Genomic DNA, 17,961 nt, shown 5'->3' on the forward strand with positions numbered 1-17,961 from the left:
ACTATTTCATATTGTTTTACAACGCATGGTTTTAGCCCTCTGGTGGAAAAGACTTTAAAGCAAAACTTACAACAGTTACTTTTCTCAACAACTGAAATTTAGAATAGTGTGATTAGGAAAAATATGTGAACTATTTGCAATTTCGAATTAATATTGAAATGCATAGGTTTAGAATTTTCTACAGTGAAAAGTTTTCGCAACTTCCGTGTTCAAAAAAGTATACAAAAGCTAGACGTTAAGAACGTATCCAATGAGCGAGCATTGGATTGCGAAACAATCGGAAATGAACTGCGAAAGCAGTTCCGGGGGTTGGCGAACGCCAGCGAGCAGAGGGCGAAGCCTCCTAGTTGTTTTAAAATGAACTTTTCTTTATTAATAGAACTCTCCCCTTTTTTTATATGAAATGGGCTCTATTTTAGTATTAATGGATAATTTTTCAAAAATTCAATTAAAAATCTTGTTGTTTAAATATTTTTTGTCTTAATTTGATAGTGTTAATTAATATAAAATAAAACTTTTAAACAACTTTTCATTTTTGCATTTTCTCGGAAATAAAATGCACCTGAAACCATTATGATAGCCAGTTTAATACTTAAATTATTTCGTAATTTATTCTAAGCAGTTTTATAATTGAATTATTTCAAAAATAAACTTCTAAATCGTTATAATGGTGTTTGTATCTTTTTAATTTATTATAAAAAAGTAACTATATAGTGATTTTTTAGCTATAACCCTGGTAGCATAATTTAGAAACTCAATTTGCGACACAATTTTCATAAATTCAAATCCATCGGTGACCCTAACACAGTCAGACAGAGACTATTATTGTAAGAATTAGGTTTAATCTAACATGTGTACAGTGCGAAAAATAAAAAAAGGGACCTCCCAAAATGACTCAATCTTAACGGACTCATGACTCAATCTTAACGGTTCCAAAGAGTGATCGCAAATATGTTAATTAATTAGTGCAGACGATATTTTAAGTTACGAAATCAGACACAAAAACGTTCTTTCTCTGAATACTGTTTTTTTTTCCTCGATGGATTCGGGTTTCTGACCCCACAATGTTGGGGGTAATCCTGAATCTGGAAAATATGGTCTCAATAGTTTAGTCAATATCTCGATAACTTTTTAAGCGAATTGAAATATCCATGCTCACAATTATAAAATTTGTTATTCAGAGAAAGTACGCTTTGTGACTGATTTCGTAACTTGAAATATCGTCTGCACTACTTAATTAGCAATGAGGTCATCCCCTCGAACCATTGAGATTGAGTCCTAGAACGCGAAGATCCGATCATTAGATCAAAAATTATTCCGGGTGGTTCGTTTATTTTTTTGCTCACTGGTGCAACAACACAAAAATTTGTTAAAAAATTTTTTTTTAATTAAACTTTTTTTGTACCTTTTAAATGATTAGAATAATAAAACCATTGAAATTTTTAAAAAATTGAAAAATCCCTTTACAGTTAATAATTATTATATACATTAACAAGCAACTGGAGTTTTAGGAAATTAAGAATTTTTTTTATTAATGTTTTTCTTAATTTTAATTTCTTTTTTTTTTTAATTTCAGTTAATTAAAGAACATTGTTTGGAATTTTTAAAAGTCATTACTATTCTTTTGCTAATATATCTGCAGGTTAGGAAAAAAAGTTTAGGAGTTGAAAATTATTTTCCTGTTTCTCCTCTTAGTAATATTTTAGGCTTTTTCAATAAATCTATGATAAAAAAAATCTGCAGATGCTCTGATAAATCTGCAGCTCTTTCTGGAGGATTTCTGCTACCTGAGCTTAACTACAGATTTAAGCATGTGTTTTCATATTCTTTAAAAGAATAATAATAAATAAATAAATAAACATTTGAAGGCTAGCTTGTTTTTGAAAAACATATTGCAAATTATCATTTCCTTTTTTTAAAATTCCTAACATACTTTTCCACTTTTCTTTCTTCCTAATTTTCCTTTTCTTTCTCTTTTTACATTTAAAAAATGAACTGAACGTAGAAAATAACTTTCACAAAAAACCATACCTTATCGCAAATAAGCATTAAAAATAAATAATTCTTACTTTATTTGCCTTAATAAAATATATTATCCCTCGTTTTCTAAAACTTTATTACGACCATTTAAAAAAAATATTTTTGATATTAGTAAAATAGGAAAAAATGCAATGGTACAAGGTAATTACAAGGAATGTGGAAATACTTCTACAAAAAAGAAGAGCATAACAGAGCACAATAAAGCGCTATGTAGTAGCTATTTATTTATGGTTATTACCGACATACTGTATAACCTTTAAAGAGAGAATTATGGATGTTTTTACGTCGTCACGGACGATTTGCGCGTCTGAGGCAATTTTAGAAGTTTCATCATCAATCTCCGAATATTACCATTTTTCTTAGTTCATAGACGCCATATTTTCGTTTTATATATAATATTTAATAAAAATTGGTCATATTGCAGCATTAAAATAATGGGTTCGTAGAATTATTAGTTCTATTTACTTTTTAAAATAAAATTTGCGTCAGTCCTGTCACGGTTCTGAGAAGAAACTAAAACCCAGCACATTTAAACCTTTGGAGATTAATTCATACAGGTTTTTCCATGATGAATATAAATTCTTTACATATTAGGTTAAATTTTAAGTGAAGAAAAAGAAGAGCGTTATCCAAATTCGGCGAAATAAAAAGACAGAAATTTTGATAACCTCCTTCTTATTTTACACGACAATCAAATTGTGATTTTTATTTTTAATTCCGTCTGCCTGAGCCGCAATGGCTCAGGAAATAGAGCTTTCGCCTTCCAACGAGGTGAACCGGGTTCGAATTCCAACGATGGCTCATTGATACGAATTCCGCATCCGGCTTACACCGACCACAGTGCTGACTTGAAATATCCTCAGTGTTAGACGGATTAGAGTCCTCTTACCGTTAGGCTAACGGTGGGGGGTTCTCGTGGTCTTCCTCTCCATGCAACGCAAATGCGAGTTAGTTCCATCAAAAGGTTCTTCACGAAATTAAAATTTCTCGCAATATTTGATCCAGGAGTTCCCGTTGTCTTCTGGATTGGGTTTCAAAATTACATTGCTACGGAGTTGAACATTAGTAGTCGTAAACCCGAAAAATTGGGTCTTATGTTCAACGACGGTAATAAAATAAAATAATAAAATTCCGTCTACCTTAATAGTAAATTCGCCAGAGGTTCTTTAACATTTTTTTCCTCGATTAAATATCAATTTGTAACTCGTAACGCTTTTATGATTTTAAGTTTTTCTTACAAGGAATCTAAAATTATGTATTAAGGGTGATGAATACGGAGCACCCTGACATTCTGTTTCACTACATTTTTAATATAATTTCGGCAACTTGAATATTTTAACATTTCGGGAAAGAAAAAGTTTTCTTAATTTTTATCTAAAGGAGTTCTGGTCTGATAAAAGCAGTTGGAAATCTTATGGCATTAACAACGTTTCTTGAGTTAACAAAGTCACATAATTTATCAAATATCTTTCCTGTATTCAATTCTATTTCATGTTTCGTGAAATTTTTATTCAATTCCTGTCTTCAATTTGTTTAATTGGGAGCAATGCTTTTCCGAGTTTCGTCTCAATGTGTATACATATTATTTGCTTTCAACCATTCTGATATAGTCAAACTTGTCTAAACACTACTTTTCAAAAATTGGAACTAGCTTTTTGAACAACCAAATATTTGTTCGAATATATTCAAAGTTACGGGAATATTTTCATGAATATGTTGAAAACTACCTGTAGAATGTCGCCAAGCGGCCTATGTAGGGGTTAGGGAACTGCCCTTGCCTCAGAAAGGTTCTGAAATCTAATCCCGAGTAAGGCATGGATGTTCTTTCCTTCTCTACACTATCTATCCTTACTGTGGGAGCAACGTTGGCTTACCTAATATGGTACCCTTGAAAGAGAGAAAAACAAAATTGCCCTGTAAGTGCCTGAATTGACGAAAAATGTTAACACAGGTGGGCATTGGAAAAAGCAAAAAAACCTGTAGAATGTTTTAAAATGAATTCTGATTGTCAACTCTACATTTTCAGAAATACTAACTGTAGTTTCATGCCTTCAGTGGTTGATTTGTTAAATTTGATATATGAGTTGATATAAGGAAAGAAAAGTACTACATTTAATTGCAAGCGTTAAAAACTGTTCGTAAAATGTTTAAAAATGTATTGATTCTATTTAGCATTTCCAAAAATACTAGTTTTAATTTCAACGTTTTGAAAACATTAGTTCAGTGGTAACCTTACGGCATCATGAGCTCAAATTATCTTTTGATCTCTTAAATTATGATTCTCACATTGGTTTAAATCTGTATTCCTATTATTTTGTGATTCTTAAATCATCATTTCTACCTATAATCCTGCCTAAATAAATGAGCCGACAATTTTAAATGAGCTGTATCAGACGCTTAAGGTTTCCCAAAACGTTTACTTGCTTCATTGCGTGCTCAAACATTTGAAAGGATATATTCGCACATTTTGCCCCCGAAATTCGAGTTCGTCACGTGAAAATAACATTTAAGGTCGTATTTATCTAGGGTTAAGATTTTTTTTTAAAGCATTTGTAGACTTTAAAATTTTTGTGTAACTGAACTGCAGAAATGAAAATAATTAGAATAAATAGAATAAAAGGTATAATGTTTGTAGTTGAATAAAATTTTATTGTGTAAAATAGGTACAGTGTGCAAAATGAAAAACGGACCACCCTGAACTTTTGATCTAATACATAATCGGATCTTCACGTTCTAGGACTCGATCTTAATGGTTTGAAGGGATGACCTCAAGCAAATATGTAATTAATTAGTTCAGACGATATTTTAAGTTACGAAATCAGACACAGTAACGTATTTTCGTTGAATAAACATAAAAAAAATTTCGACGGATTCGGATTTCTCTGATCCTCGAAATATAGGGGGTAGCCGCAATCTAGGAAATATGGTCCCAATAGTTTGGTCAGGACAGCGGTCCAAAGTTTGGATTTTTATTTTTTTAAGCTTTTTATTTTTTAGTGTTTGTTTTTTATTTATTTAGCTTAGTATATATACCTTCAGTTTTAATTTTGTATTTTCATAATGTTTTTGTTAATTTTATTTATTTTTTTTTAATTTTCAGTTTCAAGAGGTCTGGAAACCTTGTCACTTTCTGATTACAAACCTGTTGTGAAAAAATCAGTTTCCTATATTGTAGCTGCTGTTCTAATCAATGAAAAGAATGAAGTGCTGATGATGCAAGAAGCTAAAAGTGCCTGCGCTGGTACTTGGTATTTACCTGCTGGTAGGGTTGAACCTGGTGAAGATATTCTAGTGAGTAATTTTATTATAGATTGATATTTGCAACTGGTAACATCAGGGTTTTAATTATTTTCCACTCGCACATGAGATGCTCCTTGAAGAAAACAATTTTTGATATCTTACATGACTCTATGAGGATGCTATATACCTCGGGAGAAATCCTTCATGGCAAGTTCTCTGTCATGAACATAATTAAAGTATAGAAAAGGTCAGTTCAGGTAAATATAATGTTTTAAAAATTGTTTTTGAAATATCAAAAGGCGAACAAAGTATGACAAAATTACTTCCCCAATGCTTAATTCTAAGTTGTTCTAATAGTAGGGGCAGTAATTTTACCATAATTTGTTTGCATTTTGATATTTTAAAAACAATTTTTAAGCATTTGAAACTTTATGGTTTACCTGAGCTCACTTATCTTTTAGCTCTTTGACGCAGATGGGCTACTGGTAGCATTTCCATGAAGCATTTCTTATGTCCTTAATATCAAAAGCTTTCTTTTTATTTCAGTTTATGTAGAGATTTTGATTGTTTAGTATGCTGATTTTATTGAGTTATAAGTGTTCAGTATTTTCACTATTATTTTTCCAGGATGCAGTCAAAAGAGAAGTTTTAGAAGAAACTGGTCTAGAATTTGAACCTTCTACATTACTTCTAGTTGAATGTGCTCAAGGTCACTGGTACAGATTTGTCTTTACTGGCAAAATTACAGGTTCATACAATTTTTTGTACAATTTTCCTTTATTGTATTAATTTTTCTGTTTCTTTTTAGAATGATGCTCTAAAAAAAAGGCAATGCAAGTAACATGCTATTTTACTATAAAAAATGGGAATTTAAGAAATGGAATAATAAAAAACTTGTGTTTGTTTCTGGCATTTAGTGTTTTTTATGATTTTAAATACCAATTTTTCATTTCGATTTGTTTAATCGCATGACATTAGAAAGAAATTTATAAAGCTATTTTTTTTCCTGATATTTTATCTCTAAATTTACTAGCCACCTTTTAGAGACCAGCTTGGTTACCCTTCAAAATTATCTTGTACAACATATGAACTTTAATAGTTACCAATTTAATATTTACCAAGCGAATGTACAGCGCTACTGTATTTATATATTCTAGTTCTTTGAACCCTCCTTCAATCCTAACACCTAACACTTATACTATATATTAACCAAACGTTTTCACTGTCTAACAGTAGGCTGTGTCTTTGCCTATGTGCAAGTATATTGACTTCAATTTTAACTGTTTTCAAAACCTGTCTGTTGTTTCAAGAAAGAAGTTCTTTTTGTATTGAATTTTAGAAATGATTTAAAATCTGTTCAGCTGTCATTAAATTACACAATCTGTCATGTCACTGCGAAATGTCAGCATAGTAGGCAGCAGAAGTATTGAAATTATTTCCATCTCCGTCGTGACATAAGACAGAAAACTCATCCTGATCTTCAATTTGCTGAACTACTTCCTCACGCACCTCTCAACCCATAACTTAAGTACTTCTTACCGTATATATGTGATATTGCTCGAAAAAGGCAAGTTCTGTCACCAATGATTGGTATAACAGTAAGCTGCACTGTTTACGCTTAAAATTTTTGCAGCCATTTTGGAAAAGATCAGAAATAAATCTAAATAGTTACTGCATTAAGTTTAGTCTTAGTTAAATTTTTATTTCTATAAAGATGCAAAATTATTCTAAATAAATACTTAACGTGTAGCTAACTATTCAACACTACTTAAATTTTTACTTAAGACAACCTAGCAAAATGAATCTTAATGCATACTTAACCTGTTGTTGTTGTTGTTACTTTACGTCGCACTAGAGCTGCACAATGGGCAATTTACTTAACCTATAACCAATTTTTTTACACTACTTAAATTATTGCTTAAGACAACCTAACAAAAGGAATAATGACTATGTTGCGAATAGGTAGAGATTGTCCAAGTTTATGGTGCTACATAAGAGAAAAATATATAAAGATTATTATGTTTTCAATTTCTGAAAGTGCTTTTTTTTATGTAATTTAAGAAAAGTTATAAATAAAAATTCTAACAAATTTAATTAGAAAATTCTAGAATAATTTTTTTTTTTAAAAATATTTTTACTTTAGCAAAAATTCTTTTTAATGAAAACTAAGGTACAATTAAGTTTTAATACAAGCGTCTCTGTAAAAAAAAAAAAAAATTTTGTTGTTATTTTTGTGCTTCAATAAATTATATCTTTTAATATTTTAAATTTAAATCTCTTTCATTTAGGGGGTGTAATTAAAACAGTAGCCAGAGCTGATGCAGAATCATTGCAAGCAAGTTGGATTGATGACCTGAATCAGCTCAGTCTACGGGCTTGTGATATACTACCTCTTATTGAACGAGCTAAACAATTTTACGCAGAGAAACCTGAAACATGGCACCGTCCATTACTAACTGCTGTTTATCCTCACAAGCACCTTCTCTTTCGTTTAATTATTGTGATAAGAAAAAAATCCAAGTAAGTTAACTTCTGAAAGATTTTATTCTATTTCATAACCGGTTTTGCAAAGCCAACCCAATTCTGAGTTTATGATTATCATAACCTTGTAATTTTAAACACAAAAGAGAAGGGCACTTCTTTATCAAGCATTGGGGCAAACTAGCCTTTGTGGAGGACTTTTTGATGAAACTAACCCACATTTGCCTTACATAACAACAGCAACTTCAAAATCATTCTACAATCAGCCCAACAGCAAGGGGATTCTAACCCATGATCCCTCTACAACTAATTATATTTTATGTCAGCACTGTGGTCAGTGCGAGATGGGAGCAGAATTCATATCAACCAGCCACCTCTTTGATTCGAACCCGGACCATCTCATTCAAAGGCCAATGCCTTATTCACTTAACCACCGTACCTCACTCCCAAAAGAATTTATTTTATAACCGTCATTGAACAGCCAAACTGATTTTGGGTTTACGACTACTAGTGTTCAACTCCCTAGCCCTGTAATTTGGAAACAAATTGCGAAGACAAGGAAACTCTTGGGTCAAGTATTGGGAGAAATTCTTTAAATATTCATGCATTATAATCATCTTCTTTTGAACTACGTAACATTTTATATTTTATTTTATAACCGTCGTTGAAGAGCTGACCCAATTTTGGGGTTGCGACTACAAATGTTCAACTTTGTAGCCTTGCAATTTTGAACCAAATTCAGAAGATCAAGTATTGAGAGAAATTGGACTTTGTGGAAGACTTTTTGGTGAAACTAACCCGTTTTTGCCATATATGGAAATGAAAACCATGAAAAATCTCCCACGGCTGGCCTAACGCATGATCCGTCTATCACTGGGGATATTTTAAGTCAGCACTGTCTTCGGTGCGAGCCGGGTGCGGAATTCGTATCGATCAGCCATCGCTGAAATTCAAATCTGGGTCACTTCATTGGAAGGTGAACACTCTGTTCCCTGATTCACCACCTCTCTACTTCTAGAAGATTGAAATTTTTCAATTGTTTTTAACATAATAATTATATAAATATATATTTGGAGTGTGTAATTAATTATTCTGGTGCCGGTGATAACTCTTACTTTCTTACTGAATTCATGAATTTATTGAGAGGGTTAAGCATAATTGTAAGAATATTAAGAATTGGTGGAAACAGTGGCCCCCATCCCCCCCCAAGCTCTTGGGCGCATTCATCCCCCCCAAAAAAATTGTTAACTTCCCCCTTCCATGTTAGCTTGTTCGAAATAGTGCTACTTTGCTCGCATTCTACACATAATATGACAAATGCAGACCTTGATCCTGATTGTGAATGCTGAAAATACGTTTAAAGCAAAAATAAATAAATTAAAAAAGACGGCCCAAAAAATAATTGAAAATGGGCTGACTTAAACTATTACAATAAATGATAAATTACTGATGGCACCTGTAGATTAATGAGCTCAGAAGTTTTAAACTATTAATTAAAAAAAATATGCTTATTGAAGTTACCAAACAATACAGCAAATGGCAAGCAGCAATCATCACAAGAGTTTGAATTTTAGCACAATTAACCCTTTCAGGCAAATTTAATGGACATGATTTCGAGATTTTTTTTAGCCCTGTCGATCGCCGTTTTTTAACAAAAAAATTATGCAAATGGTTCTTTATACCGTTAAGAATGTAAAGATTTTTTTTTAAAACAAATTTTCATTACCCATTTTTAAAAAAAAATAATTTTTTAAAAATTAAAAAATTTCAAGATTTATTGATTCACTGCAAACATTTTTAATAAACAAAAAAGTTCATACTTATTGGGTTTTTTTTCAAACTGTAAAAAATTTTTAGGCATATGTAAGTCTCATTCATAAGCAATGTACAAAAGTAACCAAAGCAAATGATGCATTTGTTGAAAATATTTGTTAATTAATAAATAAACATTCGCATTATATTTTACAGAATTATTTCATTATATAGATAAGCATAATTTTTTTTTTACATTTTTCCCTTAATTTGGTAAAAAGTAGCACAGAACACACAAAAATATTTGTCTTTGATCGCTGAATAAAGATAGTGACTGTAAGGGTTAAAACGTACACGATACATCTAAAAAAGTCTCAACAAATCATATTATTGCTGCTTTAGTCAAGAGAACTGGCTGGTAATAATAATTTCTTTAAAACTTTCGAGCTCATGGCAAAAGTATCAATAATATGATCTGTCGACACTTTCTGCAATATATCCTTTTCTGCAGCAATTATCAGTAAGCTGTTAAGACGCTTCGTGCCAGTGGTAGACCGCAATCTATTTTTGATGATTTTAAGCCTGCTGAACGCTCTTTCGGCGGAACAACTTGTGACTGGTAGAATGGTCAAGATCTTATAAATGCATGTTATTGTAGGAAATGCGGAAATTTCGAAAGCTACTTTCAGTGGGGGAAAAAATCCACACTTCCTCCAATCCTTATAAGGAACCGCCATATCTGATTCGTCAATTTCAGACTGTGAGCTTTCTTTCTCTGTGTCCAGTGATGCTGCATTTTGATATTTCTTATGAATTTCACTGTCATCTTCTCCCAATTCAAGATAAAGATCTCTAAAGTTCTCCAATTCATTAACGGCTTCGTCAGCATCGAGACCGTACTTATTGCATAGAAAGCCTATGTCATCTTTTGTAGCTTTGAATGTCGAAGATCTTAAACTTTTTTCGCTAAAAAGACTCATTTGACGGTATAAAGTCAAATTTTTTTCCGGAAAAAGATCTTCAAGTTGAATGCTCAAACCATCCAAAGCCACAATATATAAACTCGTTTTTAGTAATTCTTCTCCATGAAGTCTTTCATCCCGACAATTTTCACCAGGCATGTGGGGAACTCTCCTTTGTCTCCGATTGATCTCGGTATCAATGCCATGAGTTTCGGAAAATGTGCATGACAACTCCCATATTTTTTTCCACGATGTGTCCACATTTTCTCTTAATTTCCTGATGCCAATCTTGCAAATTTCAAGCAACTGGGCTGCTTGGGTCAGGTCGACTGCAACTCCCTGCATTAATATTGTCACAGGAGATGTAATGGTAAAAATTTTATCCAGTATATAGAGAGACACAACAAAGTTGATATCTTGTACTCTGTGCAGCAAACCAGTCGCTTTAGTGATGGTTTCATGTTCCATGTGCGGATCTCCAATTATTCTTTTCAATGTAGAAATTACAGTAGTAAAAGTCTTTAGTATAGTAGTTACAGCGTCTTTAGTACTGCTAAATCTCGTTGTCTGGACTCGCTTTAACGACCGACATTGTCCATTTCCTTGCTCTTCTACGAAAACTGCATTCCGTTTAAAGCCAGACATAAAGACGTATAAGTCTTGTAGCATATCAATGGCTCTTTTCATTTCAATCGACGATTTACCGACTGCGTTTATCGCTAAATTAAAACGGTGACTACTGCACCAAATATATTCAGCCTTTGGTGCAACTTCCTGGATCAGTGTTTTCAAACCTTTGAAATCGCCACGCATATTGAGAGCACCATCGTAGCTCTGCCCAACGAGGGTTTCTAGCGGAATTTTGGATTCTTTAAGAGTCTGAAGAACTATTTCCTTCATAGCTACTCCTGTGGATGATTTGAGTGTTAATACTTTCAGTAGACGCTCAACTACTTTTGGTGGTTCATTTTGATTCGATGAATTCTCTAGGTAGCGAACAATAATAGCCATTACCTCTTTCTTGCTGACGTCTTGAGTGCAATCAATAATGAGTGACCATACCTTGTGTAGTTTAAGACTCGGAACAATTTCATTGATGATGCATAACTCCATTGCCTGGATAAGTCTGTTTTGATCGCGCCAACTCAGGAGGTTTGACGCAATGTGTTTCTTTTTTTCGCGATCAGCGTCTAGTTTATCCAAATAACTTTGTGCATAAGGATTATGCTTCGCTATAACCCTGAACAAGTTCAAAAATTTACCTGATTTTGAATCGTGTCCTTGAAATGCCATCATTTCTGTTGCAAGATATTTCGCGCAATCAATCATGCAACTCACAACATGGCGATTTTGCTCTACTATAACGTTTTGAATTGTTGCATTCCTTCTATCTATGCGCTCCCCTCGTAACCAGCGGATAACTGCCTTTTCAGCATCAACATGTTCAATGTTTTTTTCATGTCTCGTGATATCTCGCAGCCCATGGTCCATATCACAAAATCCACTTTCAGTCCATACGTTGGATGCTTTGGGGCCACCAAACATTATGCAATATATGCAGTAGGCCTTATGAGTGGCGGGGCTATAGGATAGCCACTTTCTGCATTTTTCGGTTCCATCTGGTAGTTTTGCTCTATACCAGGTAGTTGAAAATTGTCGGCCACTTACTCCGGAGTCTAAATGTAACTCTGTTGGTTGACATGCACCAATTTTCAACAAATGCGTTATTGAATATGAGTTCAAACGCTTTCCAGCAAAGCATATTGGGTCATTTTCTGCCCAGATATTTTCAGCCCCAATCGTACTTTCGTCTTCACTGTTTGAACAAGGCGTTCTAGGAGCAAATATTCTTTTTGAAGATGACGATTCTCTCCGTTTGGGTTCTTCTGCTGCATTGAGTGATATGCTTGCTTTGGTACATGAATCGGCTGATTGTACCAACTCGGGAGATTTCGCCGGGATTACTTCTACTTGTGATGCTGTATCAATTGGTGTGTCTCTTTTGGCACATGAATAATCTGATTCTACTAACTTGGGCAAATTTACTGGCAGTAAATCTATTTCGTTAGTATCCTTAGTACTTGGTGCGCTTTCTTTGGTGCATGGATCGGCTGATACTACAAACTCTGCAGATTTCAAAGGTACTGCTTCTGTTTGGGCAACATCTACAGTTGAATCAGCTTTTCGTGAAGATGAGCCGTTTTCTTTAAATATGGTATCAACTTTCTGCCATTGCCCATTTGCATGTTTAATTTCCAATACTTTTCGCTTTATTTCAACACCACTATTAAATTTAAATTTGTGAGCTTGTTTGCAATGAGTGTTCCATTTGTCGCCCCTGATAATTTTATGGCACAGTAATTCTAAACATTTGTATTTGTATACATTTTTCTGAATCCTTGGCATGATCTTGCTTAAAACTGTAACCCTCAATTGACTATCCTAGAGATACGAGTAGATCTGTCTCCTTATTTCAAATGGAATGTGCATCAGACCCTGAATGAAAACATATTTTAATTTAATTCCCTTGAATTGAATAATTTAATTATTTTTATTAAATGAAGTTAATAATAATATAACTTATATATATTATTATTTTTAACTCATAAACTAAATTTTCATTTAATCTACAACCTAGCTACACAGGAAATTTCTGTCTGCAGAAAGGAGAAAGGTGTTGATGTGTATATGTGCAAATACTTTTCAAAACCCATGAAAACGTTTAATCACTAATTAGTGATTAATTATAGATGAGCATAATTTATGAGCATAATTTAATGAAAACCGAATAACTGCACACCATTAACTAATGCAAGAAAAAAAACTAAAATAAATAAATTGTAAGCATTACATTCAGTAAGAAATAAAAAAACTGAAAGGAACACTTTAACACTGCACTGAATTATTTATTTTTTTATTTTTATGTAATGCAAATATTATTATTTTTTAAATCTGGATTATAAATACAACATTCTGGATATTAGTTTATAGTCATTTAATTTTTTATTTCATATGAAGATAATTTTTTTCTCTGGATATAAGATTTTGGAATACTTTGGAGTTGCTTTAACATTATAGCATGTATTATATAATAAAATTACAAGATCCAGGATTCAATTCAGGATTTTTATAACCATCAGAAGTTTTGTGATCTAGTTATATGAAAATATTTTACACCAAAAATAGAAACAAAAATTTTAAATTGAAAAAAATGATTTAAATTAAAAAAGCACTTGCATTAAATCGTGATTTAAATCAACGAACCATGCTCAAGAGAGCAATTTTGTTTTAGCAAAATATAGAAGCAGAGTGTAGGAAAAGGTGTAAATATGGACTAATCATACAAAAGAACTACAATTTATAGGAGATATTCTTTAAAAAATGGCTGGCTTCGTTTGTGGAATTATGTTCATTTCTTATTGTTACGATTTTTTTCATTGGGGGGGGGGGACCCATTTTAACTCTTTATCTACCGACGGTACTTAAAAGTACAAGATACATTAATTTAGTATTATGGCTGGTATTTGAAAGTACCATTCCTTGTACTTTTCTGTGAGGTGGACTAATGATCCTATCGTACAAATTCTTTGTACAAAAATGGGCAAAATGTTTTTACTCTAAAAATATGTTATTTGATGTATTTCCAACTAAGAAAAACAAAAAAATATACATGAAAAGTCATCTGCAACATAATGCGATAGATAAAGGGTTAAAATGGCCTGAAAATAAAAGCATGATATTTTTGTAGGAAGCAAAGCAAAAATTTTTCAGATTAAAAATTTATTATTTTAACGATGATAATATATATATATATATATATATATATATATATATATATATATATATATATATATATATATATATATATATATATATATATATATATATATATATATGTAAATAACATATATACATATATATAACATATAAAAGTGATAATTTAACGAGAAAAAGATGCATGGACAAAATTATTATTCGAAAAGATTTATAATTCGCTCATTAACTATATGTATATACAGCATGGTCTAGTAATAAAAATATGACTTTTTCTACGAAATAGAGAAAACTTTTTTTAGAATAAAAATTTAATATTTTAACGATGTAAATATATCTATATGTAACAAATAAGTGTAATTATTTAATGATAAAAAGAAGAATGGGCAAAAATATTATTCGAAAAGATTTAAACTTGACATATTTAAATATACAAACAGAAAAATAAAGAGCAATAATAAAAGTATGACTTTTAAAGAAAGAAAAGCTTTTTATGAGTAAAAATGCAACAAGTATATTAAATAACAAGCTTTAAGCTTTTTTAATTTTGAAAGTTAAAAATATTTATAAACTCACATACTATTGAAAATACAGGGTGGAGCAGAACTATATGTCAAAAATGCAAAGGCAGGTAAAGTAAAATTGATATTCTCTATGATATTAAAATAGTGTTAAATTTTACTATTATTATTAATATTCGAAGTTGTATTTAGAAATTAAAAAAAGTAAATTAAATGATCTCATGTAATGTATACGTAATTAATGCGTACACATTAATTGTTATATTTAGATTTTAGAAAATATAAAAAAGTAAATTAATGTCTTTTTAGGTGTTCTTAATTTATTCTAACATAACGTATTATTTTCGAGAATTTTTTCTCTGCCCTAGCTGGGACTCGATCTGCAATGTCTATCCACTACACAATAGTTAATCAATAGAGCAGAATTATAAATGCATTTGAAAAAAAAAATACTAGCAATTTAAATTTGACAAATCAAAACTATCTATATATAAGAACAATTTATTATTCAACATATTAAACTCTAATTAAATTTGCTACATATTTTTTTAAATTTATCAATAATTAACAATCAAATAATTATATTACTATCTACCAAATTATTAATCAGATAATTAATACACGAGAGAGATATAAGTAACTCAGGACTAAATGAAATCGAAACAAAATAACATTAATTTCTTACCCTTTTAATTTTAGCAAATGACTTAATAATGATCGCATTGAGCGGGAGCTGGTCCCAGAAATTAAACTAATTAGTTGAAATTAACACTGTGGTGTCGTTGACATTTTACAAGCACAAGAACGAAAACACGTTAGCACTCGCTCAAACATAACATGAACAGAACAGGAGAAAACGAACTCAGCTGATTAAAGCGTGAGGAAAGAAAAAGTTACTTTTTAGCTTTTTTAAAAATAGTGGTGACTCCTTGAAAACAATAATAAATTAGAGAAATAATTAAATTTAAATGAATTAAATGAAATGAAAATGCTGCCATCTAGAAACTGAAATTTTACAAATACTAAAATTTTAAATATTAATAATTCAAATTAAATGAAATAAATATAAATTTATATTTTTTGCACTTACCGAAATCAATCAATTTCTTCAATCTTGATACTCAGTAGAGTGACAGTTGATACCATTTGTCAAATGGCCAGTTGCTTCTTTTATTTATGTACTATAAATTCTTCTTTATATTCTTTTATTTATAAAGAATATATATAAAGAATAAAAGTATATATATTTTATATATATATTTTCTTGAAATATATTCTTTTATTTATGTACTATAAAAAAAAATTCTCTCGTCTAAATTCCCCCCCCAAACTATTCGTTTTATTTAGTGTAAAAATTCCCCCCCCCAAGCTTTAGGTGGGCGCATCGTGCGCCCACCTCCCCCCCTGGTGGGGGCCCCTGGGTGGAAATTTACCTTCTCATCTGCAAAGAAAATAGCAGAAGTTTGGGCTTCTGCATTTAAATTAAACTTTAAGTGTGACTTTCATAAAATTATGAATTAAATTCCATGGTTCTCTGTATTTTCTATAATTAATAAATCCTTTCTCTCTACATAACTTGATTTTGTATTTTTTGAAGATTCAAATTAAAATGAAATGTTTCTTTAATCTTTCTAACTAAAATTTGGTTTACTTAAAAAGCAGAGAAAATAAGGGAAAAAAAAGCTGATTGGTTTTATTATTTCTAATTTCAGTAATAGGATTCATGTTTTGATATCAGAGAAAGGAAATGTTCATTTCCCTACTTGTGAAATTAACCCTGCCAAAAGCATCCACTCAACACTAAGAAAATATATTCAGGTGAGACAATTAATAATATTAGCAAACATTTCTTTATTTTAAGACAGGGCATGAAATTTTAGTTCTGAAGGTACTAGTCATTTTTGCTCACCATTATTTGCATGAAAAATATGAGCAAAATTTAAAATGTTAACTGATGTAGTATAAAGAAATGTTAGGCATTTAAAAAATTCATTTTATTTACATGCTTATGCAATGTATATGAACAATAAATTCTAATCACAACTTAACATTTTTAGGTACTATTTGGATCAAATCCTCCTCCTCACAAACCCCATGGAATAATGTCTGTTGAACATTCCGCTCAGCCAACTGGTGAACATGACGGCATTTGTCTGAGCATCTTAATATCTTGTAAATCTGCCCTTGAAGATGTAGCTGTTTCACCCAATTACGCATGGATGGAAATACGCAAAGACTTGGGTGATCGTCTATTGGGAAGGCTTAGTAAAAATAAATGTGTCCTTCTTAATGTGATTCGATAGAAGTTGAAGTTGCAGGTGAATTAATTTAACATTATTGTAGATGTCTCATGGAAAAACTCATTGTTTTCATTACTACATTTAACATTAATGCCAACATTCGATGATAATAATAATATTGAATGGTTGATTTTCTATTTGTAAATGCATGTCTACAAAAGCTTATTGTTTTAATTGCAATCATCATTTTTTATTTTTTGCTATTGAATATTATGTGTATTTTATCAAAAATTCATATGTGATACATTTACATTCTGGTGATTCGAAATCCAACCTAAATTTTGTTCATTTATGGATATTAATTAAATATTTTTAGGTTATATTTAATTAAATATTTAGCTCTAATCTATTTCTGGCAGCTCTGAAGAGATAAATGTTTTAAGACTCTGAATAACATTTTTGGCTTAAAGCAATTCTAAGATATATTTTACAAATTTAGCTCACATTTGAAAGAAGAAAAAAAAAGCATTTACGAATGTAAAATTTTAATCTGATTTATATTATTTGATATACATTTTTAGCTAATTGTTTTGAAATCTGGAGTTAACATATATATATTTTTTTCAGTTATAAAATGGTTGCTATTTTATTTGAGAAATTTGCCTGTGGATCAAAACATAACCAATAAATATTAATTATAGGCCTATATATACAATAGCATTAAAGTTAGCTTATTTCAAAGCTAAGTGATATTTGCAGTTCACCTACTAAATAATCTTCTAATATTGTTTAATCCTGTGACATTTTTTAATTATGTAAAACTATACATATTCCTTTTTGAATAATTGACTGAATGATGACTTTTTAAATAATGACATAATTATAAGTTTTAATTATGAGCATATTAGCACTTTTAATTTAAAACAATACATTTTGCCTTTTATTCTGGTA

The 17,961-nt window shown here is 30.9% G+C and overlaps 1 protein-coding gene across 1 annotated transcript in view; it reads left to right on the plus strand.

Moving 5' to 3' along the window:
* The window catches only part of LOC107454369 (8-oxo-dGDP phosphatase NUDT18), a 61,552-nt gene extending 43,935 nt beyond the window's left edge, over positions 1-17,617 (plus strand). The window contains exons 2-6 of the mRNA XM_087163907.1: positions 5,141-5,331; positions 5,908-6,028; positions 7,569-7,800; positions 16,483-16,588; positions 16,828-17,617. Of these exons, the coding sequence (XP_087020033.1) occupies positions 5,141-5,331; positions 5,908-6,028; positions 7,569-7,800; positions 16,483-16,588; positions 16,828-17,073 (896 nt within the window). The 3' untranslated portion in view covers positions 17,074-17,617. The remainder of the gene's footprint in view (positions 1-5,140; positions 5,332-5,907; positions 6,029-7,568; positions 7,801-16,482; positions 16,589-16,827) is intronic.
* The last annotated feature ends 344 nt before the right edge of the window (positions 17,618-17,961 follow it).

Source organism: Parasteatoda tepidariorum, chromosome 5 (assembly GCF_982258835.1).
Source record: "Parasteatoda tepidariorum strain Cologne lab strain chromosome 5, Ptep-v5.0, whole genome shotgun sequence".
Taxonomy (NCBI): Eukaryota; Metazoa; Arthropoda; class Arachnida; order Araneae; family Theridiidae; genus Parasteatoda; species Parasteatoda tepidariorum.